Source organism: Belonocnema kinseyi, chromosome 6, assembly GCF_010883055.1.
Source record: "Belonocnema kinseyi isolate 2016_QV_RU_SX_M_011 chromosome 6, B_treatae_v1, whole genome shotgun sequence".
NCBI lineage: Eukaryota > Metazoa > Arthropoda > Insecta > Hymenoptera > Cynipidae > Belonocnema > Belonocnema kinseyi.
The window spans coordinates 132,879,089-132,894,634 of record NC_046662.1 but is presented as its reverse complement, the minus strand read 5'-3'; the positions used below and the strand labels follow the sequence as shown (position 1 = coordinate 132,894,634).

At 34.3% G+C, this 15,546-nt stretch overlaps 1 protein-coding gene across 3 annotated transcripts in view; it reads right to left on the bottom strand.

The window, feature by feature from the left end:
• The window catches only part of LOC117174965, a 183,973-nt gene that overhangs the window by 95,372 nt on the left and 73,055 nt on the right, over positions 1-15,546 (bottom strand). For 2 of the 3 annotated variants that reach the window (XR_004467410.1, XM_033364436.1), the window contains exons 3-4: positions 10,354-10,470; positions 7,043-7,684 (exon numbers count right to left, since the gene is read on the bottom strand). Coding sequence is in view for 2 of the 3 variants with exons in the window: in XM_033364436.1 (XP_033220327.1) it covers positions 7,043-7,684; positions 10,354-10,470 (759 nt within the window). In the remaining variant the exon portion in view is untranslated. The remainder of the gene's footprint in view (positions 1-7,042; positions 7,685-10,353; positions 10,471-15,546) is intronic. The other variant, XM_033364437.1, reaches the window with a different exon arrangement.

Below are 15,546 nucleotides of genomic sequence, written 5' to 3'. Positions count from 1 at the left end.
GAAGAAAACGTTGAATTTTCAATCAAAAAGGTTCATTTTAAACCGAAACAGATGAAGCTTCAACTGTGGGCTTAATATTCAACGAAAAATGGGATAGTTCAGTTTTTAGTTGAAAAAATAATTTTTAATTTAAAGAAGTGTAATTAACAAAAATATCTAAGTTCTCTACCAAAACAGATTGTAATTTAAAATATCAATAAATTTTTAACCAACAATGGAAATTTAAATTTTCACCTCAATATATTAAATTTTGAAAAAAAAGAATTGTCTGCAAAATTGTTGAATCCTCTGTCAGCAAGATGAATTTTCAAACAAGAAGATTCAGGAAGTTGTTTTTAGATTAAATTCTTAGAGAATTATTTTTTCGTTATATAAAAAATTCTATGTTCGAAAATTAATTTTTAACCAATAAGATTAATGTTTTACAAAAAATACGAATTTTCAACCAATTACTTGATTTTTAAACGATAAGGCCCTTCTACAAACAATCAATTGAGATCGATAAGAAATGATAGAACTAATATCTCAATCGTTCCGAACCGTGTTTCTCAATTGTGCCAAAACGATTGACAACGTTTTAGAATTTTGCATTTCCAATTGTTTCCAATCGGATACTTTGAATTTGGTACGTGATGGCAGCCCTTTCGTATAGCGGGAATTATTTAAAGTCAGTAATTCCCTTTTTGGATTAATGTAAATTTTAAGCAGATTATATTACGAAAGAAAGTAAATAAAAATTGTCTACATAATTCTTACAAGATGAAAGTGGTGCTGCAAAAAAATGTGTTGATAGTATTATAAATTGAAAATATAAAATCAGATACGCCATAAAAATAAAAAAGTTGATTTTATATTAGTGAAAGCAGCAAAATTGTTTTTTTTTTATCATTCGCTTTTGGATTATTTATTTTAGTGGACATTTTATAAATGGTTCTAGGTTTTAAAATCGGCCGAGATAAAAAAAAAAGTAAACGAATATTTTTCAGAAAAGGGATTGAAATATTAACTTAAGAAAAAAATCTAGGCTGTTATTAATTAAATAAAGTTCAACAATTAAAAAAATTATTAGAGATAAAAGATTTTTTAATGAGAAAGAGTTCTCAATTTTTAATTCATCGTCATTATTAGCAGATAATTCATTTTATACTAAGAAAAAACCTTTTTATTAATACAACTTTCTAAATTAAACAGTAAATTTACATCAATTTCGGTGATGTTATGTTCGATAACCCTTAGACTTACAGTATGACTTCACTTCTACCAGTAATGATTGACGTACAACCAACTTTTATTATTATTCACAAGCTAGCAACTAAAATCAAAGAAAAACTTTGTAATCGTTTCCTAGTTTAAAATAAATTAACACAAAATAGAAGAACAGAATAAAACTCAAAGTTTAAGTTTTCAAAGGTGAACCTTCTTTATTTAAAGTATTTGAGACTAAATTGCAAATTAAAAAAATACATGTAAATTAACAAATCCAACAGATATGCTAAAATGTAGGAAAACGTCCACATTTTTATATGAGAGTTTATGAATTTATGATTTTAGGATTATGCATCGACAAACCAAATTATATTAAATATAAAAAATGGTACATTTTAAAGTATTCCGGTTACTAGAAATGCTATTGCAAGAAAATTAAATGTATTGGATAAGTTTTACTACTAAGAATTAAAGAAGTTTTAATGAGTTACCTACAATTTATTTAATCCGAGTTTCCAAATATTGGCATCATCCTACGTTCTATAATTATTTCTATCGTTTTTAATTGGGTATCTATTATTCTAAGGTAGAGGTTAAGATTGTAACTACATCATTTCGATATTGCTATGATCATTTACAAGCGGCTTTTTATTCCTTCAAACAAATAAATGTCAACAATTTGAATATAAACAGAAGTAAATAAACGTTTTACAACAATATACCCGTTAAATCACACTACTACTGCCTACTTGATAACAACGTTAAAAATCGTGTCGGGGACTGAGTGGTACCGGGGAGTGATGTCTCAAACGGTGTATCTAGGATTCCAAGTCGCCGCCTAAAGCATACAGACCTTACTCTGCGGGGGTGAACCTTTATTTCCTTAGCTACTCGTAGGAATAACATGGGCGAAGATGAACAAAAACAAGATCGAAGTGTAAGTGAGGAGATGTTTGAGGAGTGCCCGTGACTGAGGAGTGTTATTCAGGATGTCAGAGAGGTTCATAGAGAAATAGGGAAAGATCTTAATAAGGCATTGGGCCACATTGAGGAGCTAAAAGAAGTTCTACGAGATATGAAGGTTTTCTCCGACACCCAGAAAAATATGTTACTGAAGACAAGGCAGGGAATAGAGAAGGCGCAAATTTTACAAGAAAGGGGCTTTTTAAACGGAAAACCGGTATAGATAGGCTCGATTGGCTTGATGGAGACATCGAACGCATGGAGCAGGTAACAGAGAGATCCCGCTTGGAGATGAACTCAAGGCGGTATACTAGCCACAAAGCAACTCAGATCTCCCGTTGAGACGGGCTGCTCCAAGCCGAAGAGCAAGGTAAAGAAGATGAAGAAGATGCAGAACCGAGGTAGACGCGAGGCAGTTCTAATAAAACCGTTCGAGGGTTTGAACTACGCGGGGGTCCTCCAGGGCCTCAAGCAGAATATAAGTCCTGACGCCCTTGGCGTACAAATTAAGGGGGTTAGGCATACCCGAAACGGAGAGGGCCTCACGAAAAGACCCTTCAGAGATAATCTGAGGGCTTTCGTGGAGCTGAGAGAAGATGCGGCGGTAAGATTATTATGCGCGGGACACCTGAAGGTAGGATGGGTGTCCTGCCGCGTGCAAAAGAAGGTGGAGAGGGTACGCTGCTACCGCTGCCTAGGCTTCGGCCACATAGCAGCCGTTTGCGAGGGCCCTGATCGAACAAAGGCTTGTTGAAGATGCGACAAGGAGGGACATAGGGCTGCGGCGTGTGAAAAAAAACCGCAGTGCTATCTCTGTGCCGCAAAAGATGAGAAGCCCCGGACAGAACATCTTCCGGGGACGATGAGGTGCTTAGTGTTCAGAGAGCCACCTTTGTCGAGGAAGCCTCCGGGACGTCCAAGCTAAAAAAGAACGCCCAAGCAGGATGCTGAAAACCGACGAGCCCGAAGTGCGGTACCCCCGTACTACTAAGGACGATGAAAGCATCTTATTTGGGCATAAAGAAGGACAGGTGTTTGCCAAGCAGGCAAATAATGTAGGAAGCCGAAGCACGGCTTACTAGCCTATAACCTTGGACCCTGAAGTAATTCGATAAGCGGTTTCGCAGTCCTCGGTTGGCAGGAAAAAGGAGTTAAGGTTTAGTGGGTAGGTGCCGTTTGGTAAGTCCCATACTAATATTCGCTGCATGTGGACTATGCGCCCATGTGCATTTCACGTACATGTATATTATGTACATATGTGTGATGTGCGCATACTGGGCGCGCAGCCCCCAAAATTCGAATGTGGTCAGTGCAGGAGCATTTTCCGTTTTTACTCCTTTAAAATTTTTTGTTAAATTATCAAGAATTTAATTTCTAACCAATAAACGCGTGTGCGCCATGTGTGTTACAAACGAAAACTGTAGAGGGCGCATTGCAGGCAAGTGCATTTACTCAATTCAATCAGATTGGGAACAATTGACACAATTAGCAAAAATTTGAACCGATTCAACTTTTGATCACTCTTAATCGTTGTAAATCATCTCCAATCGATTATTTATAAAGGGGGGAAAGAGTTAAAAAAAATTTTTGTTGAAAATATTCAACAATTTAGTTGAATTTTTTTTCTATCTTGACTGAAAAATGTTTCTTGGTTAAAAAACATCTCCTTGGGTAGAAACTTGACTTTCTTACTGAACATGAACACAATAAAAATATATCCCTTTTGGTTGAAAATTCAAATTTTTTTTTTGAAAACTTCCTTTCTTGGGTTGAAAACTCAACAATTTTGTAGATATTTTTCTTTTTTCTTTGTTCTAGTACAGAATAAAGTAATGATAAAATTTGTTGCAGGACATTTTTAGAGGGCTGAAGTTTTATTCAGACAACTTTGCGTTTTCAAAACACATGTGTTGCCATGGAAAAACAAAATAAAGTTTAACCGATATTCAGTTAAAGTTTCTCCTGTAAAGTTAATATTTTTTGCAGCAAATCTATCATTCTCCCGCTGAGGCATCAAAAATCTACATTTATTAAATTTGATGAAAACCATTCATCATTTTCGAAAACATGATCTGTTACACTAAACATATCTATTTTTTCTCGTGCTTGTTGCTTGAAAAACTAGTCTCAAACTGACGATTTAACACTTTAAGGCAAATCTCGAAGCCTATTTTCTAACCTTCTCTAATAAAACCACGAGATTTTCAAAAAACCCTCAATTTTCCAGTCAAATCCTAACTTTAACCTTTCTCTAAGTTCTAATCTGCAACATATGGATCAAATCTGACCATAAAAATCACCTTGACCTAAAACGTCCCGAACAGCATGAGCGCAAGGTCAATAGGAAACCTTCAGCTCTACGATTTTATATTGGCATAATAAAAAAGAAAGAAACTCATCCTTAACTATGTTATTATTTCTACACCAGAAAATATGACGAAATAGACGATCCATATTGTAGTGTCGAGCTAAACTGCATTTTTTTAGCAGTTGTTACAACACAACTGCAGCTGCCGAAAACATGCCGGTTGAGAGCCACAGTGCTCCATCCAGCTTCGAGATCGAGACCAGCGCTGAACAGTAGAAAAAGGTCGCTGCGAGGGCAGGTATGACGTGGTACCTTGACATCGTCTTATGTCGAAAAAAGGTTTTTTAGTAACTGAAAAGAGCCTGGAATTTGGAGAGAAACTAAGAAGGGGAGAGTTGGGAAAAGAGAGAGACTTGCACAAGCATATGCAGGGGAGGTTGTGGATAAAAAGAGGAGCAGTAACATGGGAGTTCCAAATCGGATTGAGAGGTAGAAAGTTTCAGGAAATGGAGGAAGAGATGACGGAAAGACAAGGAAAGGAATAAAGGGGGAAAATCGCGAATCCAAAGTACAAACACTGGTATCGAATGGTTAAATTCAAGAGGAACCAAAGTGCCTAAAAAAGAATAAAAAAGAAAGCAAATGTAAAGAGTGGTAAGATTTAGAATGGGAGAGGGTGTAAGAGAATGCAAGCGTTGAATGAATGAAAAAGAAAATATGTGTAGAGTGTGTAGATATGAGCAGGAAACATGGAAGATAGAGTAAAGTGGATCTTGAATGGTAATGGTTAGGGGGAAGAATTGAGTAAGAAGGTGGTATGTTTGAGAGGGCAATTTCGCAATTTCGCAAGCGCTTAGAAGTAAGAATAGCAATTAAGACCATATATAGCAAATAGGTTGTAAAATAGCATATAAGGCTTGTTTGTAAGAATACATGTAATGCTTATGTAAAGACTTTTAAACACTTGAAAAGGAGAAACTATATACAGAATCAAGAGAATTTACTCATATAGTTCTTGAAGCACAATGAAGCTTGATGAAATTTAGTGAAATGTTTAGCAGATTAAATCTGCTTTAGGTTGTGGGCGCAAAATATTATAAAAGTAAATTTTGACATGCAAAGACATATTTTTCAAGGCCATTTGTGTGATCCAAAAATTACGCGCGTTCTAGAAAAAACAACTACATATCATATAAGTGACTTTCTTTCGTCACCTGTAGTTTCTATCGAACAATATGTGAAACAAAAAAGTTGTATGCCAGTGCGAAGAACATATTTTTCAACTATTTGTAGAAAAAATTATATATTTTTGAAATAAATAAAGTTGAATTGAACGTTGAAATACATTTTAAAAATGAATGAAATAGCCGAATTTTGATATTTCTTTGGGTTACTAACGAATTGTGAAAATTCCAAAAAAAGTTATTAATACATTAACATTTTTCTAATTGATTAAAGACAATAAATATAGAAAATATATATTTCTTTATATAATAGTAATTTACAGGATACTGAAATGTACCTTGAATATATATAAGAAAGAGACAAGCCTTTATCTCCATACATTCCATACTTATCATACAGTAAATTCATCTTCCTATAATTAATTAATTAAATTATTTATACGTATGTGACGTGCGTCGAAGAAAGGGGGCATACTCTAAAAAAAATAGAAATCGAGGTGTTTACACCTTTTGATAGTTTTGAGCTGCTCTTCTTAATGAAAGCATCGAAAAAAATCCGAACGTTATTATTGCTAACAATTGAGTTGTTAGGTACCCGAGAAATCGGGCTTTGACTCGAGAGCTCGTAATTCCACGAAACACCTCCCACCATTCAACACTACATCTAAGCGTCTCGTCTATACACCGTCCGTGAGCCGCGTCTATGACCTATCTCTTTCCTTGAGAATGTAGTGGTAAGTGGAAAGGGAAGATTTTGTAAGGCTTCCCTCTCCCTTAAAAGTCGCGTCTATCGCGTCGACTTCAACCGCTCGCCCTGAAAAATCTAACTTTTCAGAGCAAGCCCCCTTTCTTCTGCGCACGTCACATATAACTACATTACCCACCAAACCAAAGCAGGCCTGACTGACAAAAAATGTTTCAATTCTCACATTTAGAATACGTAGGGAAAGTTTGACATATGTCCTTAAACATTATTTTTTAACTTTTTTTTTTAAGGAAAATGAAACTTTCTCTGGGAATGCCCACATATCCGTAAAACTTTTAGAAATGTGAACAATAGCTAATTAAGGAAAATATTTCTTAAAGTGTACATCCTAAATAATATATCGACGTAAATTAAACTTCGATTTGGAAGAGAACGCGCTGGAGAATGATGAATCAGGACTGCACGAAAGGCTAAAGAAAAACAGTAACACATCGATCAAATGTCTCACCACAAAAATTAATGGACACTTTTGGATATTACCAATAATTTTCTGGCTTGGGTATGACTATTTATTATGCACCTTAAAATCAAAACATTAAACTACAAAACGAAGGGTTAATTACTCTTGAATCCCTTCATTCTAATCCTAGTCAACCGAACACAAAAACTACATACCTGGTGCTGATATATTTCTTGCCGGTGTTTGTGACCTAGATCCGGATTCTGCACTCATTCTAGTTTCCTCATCAATAACTTGAACTGCAGAAATAGATTCGCCTCGAGTAGATGAATCAGTCACTTTTCTAGATGATGGCGTTAACCAATTTTGATGTTCAGTTATCAGTACTAAGTCTTTGCTTTCCTCAACATTCGATTTTTCATTGCCGATTATTGTCACAGTTTCTTTCTTTTCAGAATCTTGTTCGTTTATTTCCCCTGTATCAGGTAAATTTACAGACACATTCTCAATACACGCCAATGAAGTTGGAATTGAGATTTCGCATATTCCAGTTATTTCTTCATCTTGATTTTCTTCGATTTTAGGTGCAACAAAAATGTCTTTGCAAACTTCAAAGCTACACGTTTTTACTTCGGTTAATAATTGTTTTTCAGCCTTACAAATTTTCCGATGTGTTAAAGATTGTTTCAGGCTGTGGTTCGCATCAGTTGTTTCCTTTTTTTCAACTATCTTTTTAGGAGACTCATCTATCGAAATAACTGTCGTTGTTAATTTTTCAATAGCAGTTAAATCTTGATCAATCCTAGATTTTTTAGGTGGTGACATTTCTATAACGTCTATTTTCCTTTTCCCACGCCCTGTGAGAACAAAATTAGTTTTAAGATAATTATTCAGTACCATAAAAAGATTCTTACTTTTTCCATACAACCGAAGGACTACTGATTTTACGAAAAAAAAATTTTAATTAAAAATGGTTCAGTTCGATGATAGACATCTTTTGAGGTGAATAATTTTTCCATTGAGAAATGGGAGGATTTTTTGGTCATTCGTCCATGTGATAATTAAAACTTTTATTCTAATCATAAATAAAAGTATTAATACACATTGCCGATGTTTCGACACGGCTTTGTGTCTTTCTCAAGGCTGTAAGATACAAAATAATTTTCTTTGTATGCTAAAAACCAAGGAATTAATTATAAAGAAAAGCTTTAAGACAATTTCATCAGAATTGAATTAAAAAACTATCAAAATTTAAAACGCAAGTATATTATGACCAGATATATGATTAAATAATTAAATATGTATATGACTAAATACCAGTTTTGCAGAATAAGAAGAACTGTTTAATTTCAGGTTGCTGAGGTATAAAATTCAATTGCTTAAAAGTCAGAGTAAATTCAAAAATTGAAAGGAATTTGTTTATGACTTCATGCGCAAAAGGAACAGAGGTTAAAATACTTGGAGAGATGATTCATCAACCTAAAGATATCGTTAGAACACAGAATACGTAAAATATGAATATAAACAACACAAAAACACTTTATTAATTTAGAATTAATTAGTAATAATGATTTATATGCCACGTTTTAAATTACAAGTCTTCGCGATCACTACTGGCGAAATCAAACTGCCAACCTTTCGAAAACTGGATATGTAGGAGAGCGCTTCGCTAACCACTGTATGAATAAGCCGCAGATGAAGAGAAGGTAGCGACATTAAAGATAACCGAGGAAAGTATGCAGCGTCTGAGGGATGATCGCGATTTCAAGACAAAGAGGAAAATTAACATTCAGGTTCCTCATAATCCCCAAGATCTGCCTGAAATGGATGCCTACCTACATGCGGTGAGTTGACGCAAAGAGCTAAGCCCGCCATTCTTCATATAAGTAACATTAAAGATGCTTGCTTGCCCAACTTTATGATAGGTGGATCCTTGTTGTCCATCGCAGCTCGAACAAAAAATTTATGTCTTAAAATACAATCCAGTTGGAGTTTCGAGGATCATGTAACGATTAAAATCAAAGAGGCGTATCTGCGTTTAAGAGAATTGTATCCTTTCCGTCCATCACTTCCATGCAGAGTGAAACTGTTGCTTTGTCAGTGTTTGATGCTGTCCCTTTTTGAATATGCTTATGCGACATATGGCCCTTGCCTGAATGCCACACACAGAGGGTACAAAATGCGTGTATCATATACACATATGGAATTAGAAAATACGACCATATTACACGAACGACATTAATTTCACTCTCTTTCTCTCTAGGTTTCTGTTAAACATTTATTTTAGTAGGTAAATGTTATCTAACATTCCCATCCCTTTTCTAAACCCCGTCTGATTGTGTGGGATACTTTTTCTCTCTTCTATCTTACTCTTTAACCTTTTTCTTACTATTTCTGCATATATTTTGTAGCCAACTGCCATGAGAGTGATACCTCTGTACTTCTCTACCTTCTTGCCCACCCCTTTTCTTGACGAGTGGTACAACAAGCCCTGTCATCTACTCGTCTGGCCACCCTTCTCCATTCCAGACCTTGTTGCAGATCTCCAATAACCCTTCCCTGATCCCTACTCCTCCATACGTTAACGCTTCGTTCACCATGCGATCTTTTCCCGTAGCCTTGTTTCTTTTTAATCTATTTATAGCCTCGTTCTATAAATAGAACAATTCTCTTGTTGCTACATTCCCTCCCTTCATTTCTCCTTGTACTAATTTTCTACTTTCCCCTTTAATCCTATTTTTCTTTACCCCTAACAAACCATTCAAATAGTCTGTCCACTCAACCAATTCTATTTCTTCATTCACGTTCTTTTTTCCTCCTCTTTCCTTATTTATCACATCCCAAACCCTACCATCTTTGAGCGCTTTTACTACTTCTTCCTTGTATTTTTCTTTCCACTTTGCTCTTTCGTTTCTAGCATCCTCTCATGTTCTCTTTTTCTCCTGTTGTACCTTCCCTTCTACATTTCCCATATCCTCCATTTTCTTACGCCCTCTTTCATTCTCTCTTTACTCTCCTTGCATTCCTTGTCCCACCATCCTCTTTTCCTCTTCTATTTCTTCTTTTGTATCTATCTCATCCTTTACTTTCTCCAACTGCCGCGCTTATAGCCACCACCTTTTAGTGTAGCTAGCACCCGGAAGTGCTCGGACCCTATCTTATTACCCACTTTCATACATCCTATCCATATTCCTCTTTTTTTCTTCCGCAAGAAGTTAGTCTATTACTGTCTCTCCCTTCCCTACATATGCGATCTCTCCTTTCTTATCTCTTTTCATATTGCCATTACATATAAACCATTCTGTTTCTTCCAGGCATTTAAATCACCTCCTATCAAAACCAACTCTTTCTTATTTTTCTACATCCGCCTCTTAATTACTCTCCAACCTTCTTCTTCCTCTGTTCATCTATACACACAAACCACCGCTATTTTGAGTTTTCCAACTATAATCGTTCTTACCATTGTTCCATCCTTTTCGTTTCTAACCCCCACTTCACTCCCGTTTACTGCCAATTCTTTTCTTACCCCTGAGACCATTTCGCCCATCCTTTTCCCTTAAACGTGTTCCTTTCTTGCTTCTTGCATCGTCCACATATAACCTTTCGGTAACATTCTTTTGATCACCTTCCAGTATTTCCCATCCTGCCACCGAAAGCAATGTATTATTTTCTCAAAATCATTAGAGGTGTAAATCATTTCCAGCTTCGGTGGAATTTGACATATTTTAAAAATACGCAAGTGTTTATCGACAAAATGAGACCTTGTCTGTGATCTTCCCTGATGGAAAAATCACAACAAAATATTGTACTTACGGGTGTTGGCTAATTCCGACTTTGAATTTTTTTATAGGTATGGCACTGACTCAATATATATTTTTTCTGAAGGATTTGAGAACTAAAGAAAGAAAACTTGACGAACATCCGGGATTTCGCGAGATCCTCGGATCAATAAAATGTTGAAAAATCAAACTTTTTGTTAAGGAAATCATTATTTTCACGACAAATATTAATTTTGTGAAAAAGAGAAATTAGCGGGTAACAGGTGACAGTATTTAACGGTTACAATCGTTTGCAAATTAATTGTTTTAGTTACAATTCTTACACCATAGAAGAATTCTGGACAGATACCATGTTTTCGAAGGGCCACGAATTGATGATGATGACCCTACATTTTGCGAAATACTTTGCGAAACGCATAAAAAAAGGGAATAAACTGACAGGTCACGTGTATGTGTTGTAACTGTAGTAGTAATCAGCTACCAGGCTAGCTGTTACCTTCGCGCCATGCACGGTATCGGGGCGTCCTTCCTTATCGACTGCGGGGCAAAGGGAAAAGCCTCTTATTCGACATTGACTTTTTGATGAGACTAGTATCAATCGAAAGTACGTCAAAAAGAATTACACATGTGTCCCGGATTTTTTGGTCCCTTGTAAGAACTATGAGCGTTTGCAAATCACTTAGCGACGGTAGGCGTAGCTCTGCCAGTTCACGCGCGTGCACATTTATTAAGTATCGCCGCAAAGTGGGACCGAATCCCAAAAAGCTGGCCAAAAGTTCATAAATCAACCTTTGATTCTCGAAATTTCAGGTAGTGGGTCTTTTAGACAAATATCCCGAAGGTTCAATCTTGCCTATTAGGGCTCCCCAACCCTTATATACCGTGGGCTGACAACGTAAATGGGAGCGTGATACGGATTAGGCCAATTTTCACATGAGATGTTCGTCTGATGATGAGGAACGTAAAAATGGGTGCCTGGCAGGTGTGAGTGGATGCGTTCACCTGTGGCGACCTGTCAAAGGTGCGAATTTTTGGCAGTTAACTTACGTGACTCGGATAAGGTTGAAAATTGGTGTACATGTAGGGACTGACATTAGAAATAGCACCTGCGTATTGCCAGGCACTTACCTGGATGCAAAAGTGTTGCCAGGCGGCTTCGAAGTCGCCGGACACAAGGTGAAATTTCTTGAAATTGATTTTACAGGAAAAAGTTTGAAACAAAATTTGGTCCACTCCCGGAAATGCATGTTTTCATTGGTATATAATTTTTTGATAAAATTGATATATTTGGAGAAAACATGGATTAAAGAAATACCATAACAATAAAAAGCCCTTTTTATGGACAACAAGTGATTTTTTCGAAAATTATTAAGAGACAAAAGGTACTCTATTACAGGCATACTCTAAGATGAATAAGAAATATTTGTTCAAAATGTTAATATTTACCAAGTTATTCGCATTTTTCCTTCTTCTTCCCATTTTTTCAATCACCTGCTGTATCTTTAGCAATTTAAAAGAAGGTGTGCTCAAAATTAGTACACGAATGAAGTAAGTCTTGTGCAATGAATTGGCGTCAGCCACTTTCAATTAAAACAATAACTTATTCTGCTATAAATAGTCATAATCAGTGTCACGTTCTCATCTTCTGATTATCGTAGAAAGTTGTAATAAAGATGAATATGATTATAAAAATTAAACAACAAAATCGCTTTACTTTAAAATACCCATTATTTATTATTGTTAAAGTTTATGTTTTGTCATCGAGATACGTTCGATCTTTATTACCGTGACGAATGTCAAGTTTCCCAGACCCAGCGTGGGTCATTGGCGTAGGCATTACAAATTCTTCGTAGTGCATTTTTAATGCAGTTCTATACTCGGAGACACTATTATGCTATTTTAAAATACAAATTGTTGAGCTTCATAGCAATCAGAGCAATATATTACAACAATTAAAGACAATAATAATATAATTAATAAATTAATAATAAATATAAATGTCTTTATATGCAATATAACAGTTATTACTTTTTTATTACGTTGCACATTTTAATATAAATCGTGCACATAGGAGGAATTACATTTACTAACATATTTGTACACGGAAGGCAGTTGTATATGAGGCAACCATAATTATAATATATCACGTTCAATGTTGCGGAGTAACTTCTTACAAGTCACGTTATTTATATCATTTATAGTAATTTCGTTACTGTTTTAAAAAGCAACTTGTAGCCTAAATTAGGTACGATTTCTTTAGTAACTTGAAACTTCAAATGTAGTTGGGTTGACAATTCTATTAATTTTGGCAGTATTAAACTTTATGATTTTAAAATCAATCTGCTAAAAAATAAACTGCATCCTCTTAGGATAAAATTGCAGTAAACAGTTTTCTGCTTCTATTTTAATTTTCGTATTCCAATAAAGATATTTTGAAAACCTAAGTTGTCGTAAATACGAATGACGATGGCTATTTTCAACAGTTTTATATCAAATGTACATTGCATGTATTTCTTGAAGTCGGCCTGAAATCACTTATTCAGATATTGCAAACAACAATTTTATTTATCTGATCATTTTAATATATGTTTCTTATTTTGCATCAAATGTTATTAGGTATGCTGAAACATGCATTATTTCAATACATTTCTGCTCAATTTTTTGATTTTTGAGCGTGTTTTTCGCGATTAAAATAAAATTTATCCGTTTAGTTTCAAAATTATTCATAGCAAATTTTTGGATACTTTTTGGGTGGATATGTTTTATCTCTTAATCGTTTGTTCATAACTTGTATCGTTTGCCAAAAAATCTAATTTTGATATTTATAATTCTAATTTTTACGACTAAATCAAAGACGACGGTCCCACAACAGGAAATCATGACACATTTTTAGCTCTGTTTTGGATGAAACACTTTATTATTTCAACATATTTCATATTTCGTGTCGTGTGTCCAAAAATTATATTTTAAACATTGTTAATGTTGTTTTTTATTTTAAAAAACCACGCATCCTAGCACAAACCAATTTATAACCAATTTATAGCTTTTCTTTAGTTGAAAATCTTCTGTCTGATTTTTTCTTTTTGAAGGTTGTACCGTTTGCCCGAAAAAGTTATTTATTTTTTTGTTACTAATGCGACAGGATTTAATAAGGAGGAACCTGTTTGGGATACCCACTCGTCACATGACCTTAGCAATTATTTATTGTCTGTTTTTTAAATTTCTACAAATGGAGCCTGATATCAACTTTCTTTTCAAAATAGTATCCTATGCCTACCTTTTTTCGATTAATTACACTGTAAAAAAAGATTTGTGTAAAATTACAAAGTTTCGGAAAATTACATATTGTATAATTGTAAACATCACACACTTCACTGTGTGATCTTACAGAAGTATGTGAAATTACTTTCCTACTCCTAAAAATCATTAAATATTAGGTTTAATTAAAAAAAATACTATTTTAAAACTTTAATGAGAAAGTAATTATTTAAACAAATTATATATGTTTAAACAATTAAAAAGTGGTTGGTTTATTCTTTTCATACACTATACAGCGAAAAAAATAATTGTATGTGTTCTATTTTATTTAATTTTTTTAGTTATCGGAAAAAACTACGTGAGCAAATAAAGATTGTTTAAACAAATAGAAATTTATAAAAATATAAAAGATACATGGTAAAAAAATGAGCTGTGACAGGGATATTATTCCTTATTATAGCTAAACATTTAGCTGAAAACGAACGAAGGAATTTAGAAAGATCCCTGGATCAGCGAAAATGAATATCTTTGACCATTTTCCATATACCAGGGATATCGTGTAGTCAAACCCCTAATAAGTATAGCTATAATAGGGATATTAAGAATAAGTGTCTGAAGCAATTATCGGAAGAGCGCCGGTGCATTATGGGGGCAGCGAAATGAAATGGCGACTGTCTAATCGGAAGCAGTGACAGTTGAGATTTACTTTCGACAATTAAATGCTTTTTACCACTTAAAATGTGCGCGATTGTTAATATTAAATGGAGTTGATGATGCAGTAATAATAATTTACATTTGTTTCGATTGTAGGCGATAACTATATTGAAGTATCAACAAACTCCGATAAAAACAACAAACTTGACATCCAAATGCATTACACGGATTTCAGGGAAATTCATTTTCGCGATACCAGACGAAAAATTGGCTACTGTAAGTTAATATATTTCTATAACAACTCAATTTTTTTTCTACTCTGAAGATAATGCAATTATACATAATCTGTCGAAAATAATAAACTTTCGAACTTAGCAATTTTGTCCAAATTTCTGATTTACGAGAACAATTTACATAAAGTAACTAAATGTGTAACTCTTCTAACTAAACGTTTTACCTAATCTTAGCGTACACTTTCTTTGAGTTTCATATATTCTCGATTCACTCGTTCGCCTCAAGAATTTTTTTTCCTTGTAAGTATCAAAATTGTGTCATTATGCAACAAAACGTAGCATAAGATATTAATTTGAAAAGAAAGTTGATATCTGGCTCAATTTTTAGAAATGTTGAAAATAGACATAACATAATTGTTTTCTTTAGTACGTCATTTTTTTAGAAAAATGTATTACTTAAAACAATGAAGAAATACTGCATTTCAATCACAAAATACGATTTTTTAACATTTGTAGGCATAAATAAATGTTTTATAATTTACATTTGTTTAAACAACTTAAAATTGTTAAAGAAGTCATGGTCAATATTCGAATTGTCCATTAGTAATTATTTGTTTTAAAAAGACGACGAAAATTGCTAAAGAGTAACAACAATACGTAAAAATGTATTTCTTTATTTTTTGGTCATGTTTGGGGCGCTGCGGGGAGGGTGGCGGTGGTTTGGAAATAAAAGTTATTGATATGATTTTATTTCGTAGATACTCATCTCCAATCCCTAGAAAGCCTGACACGTTC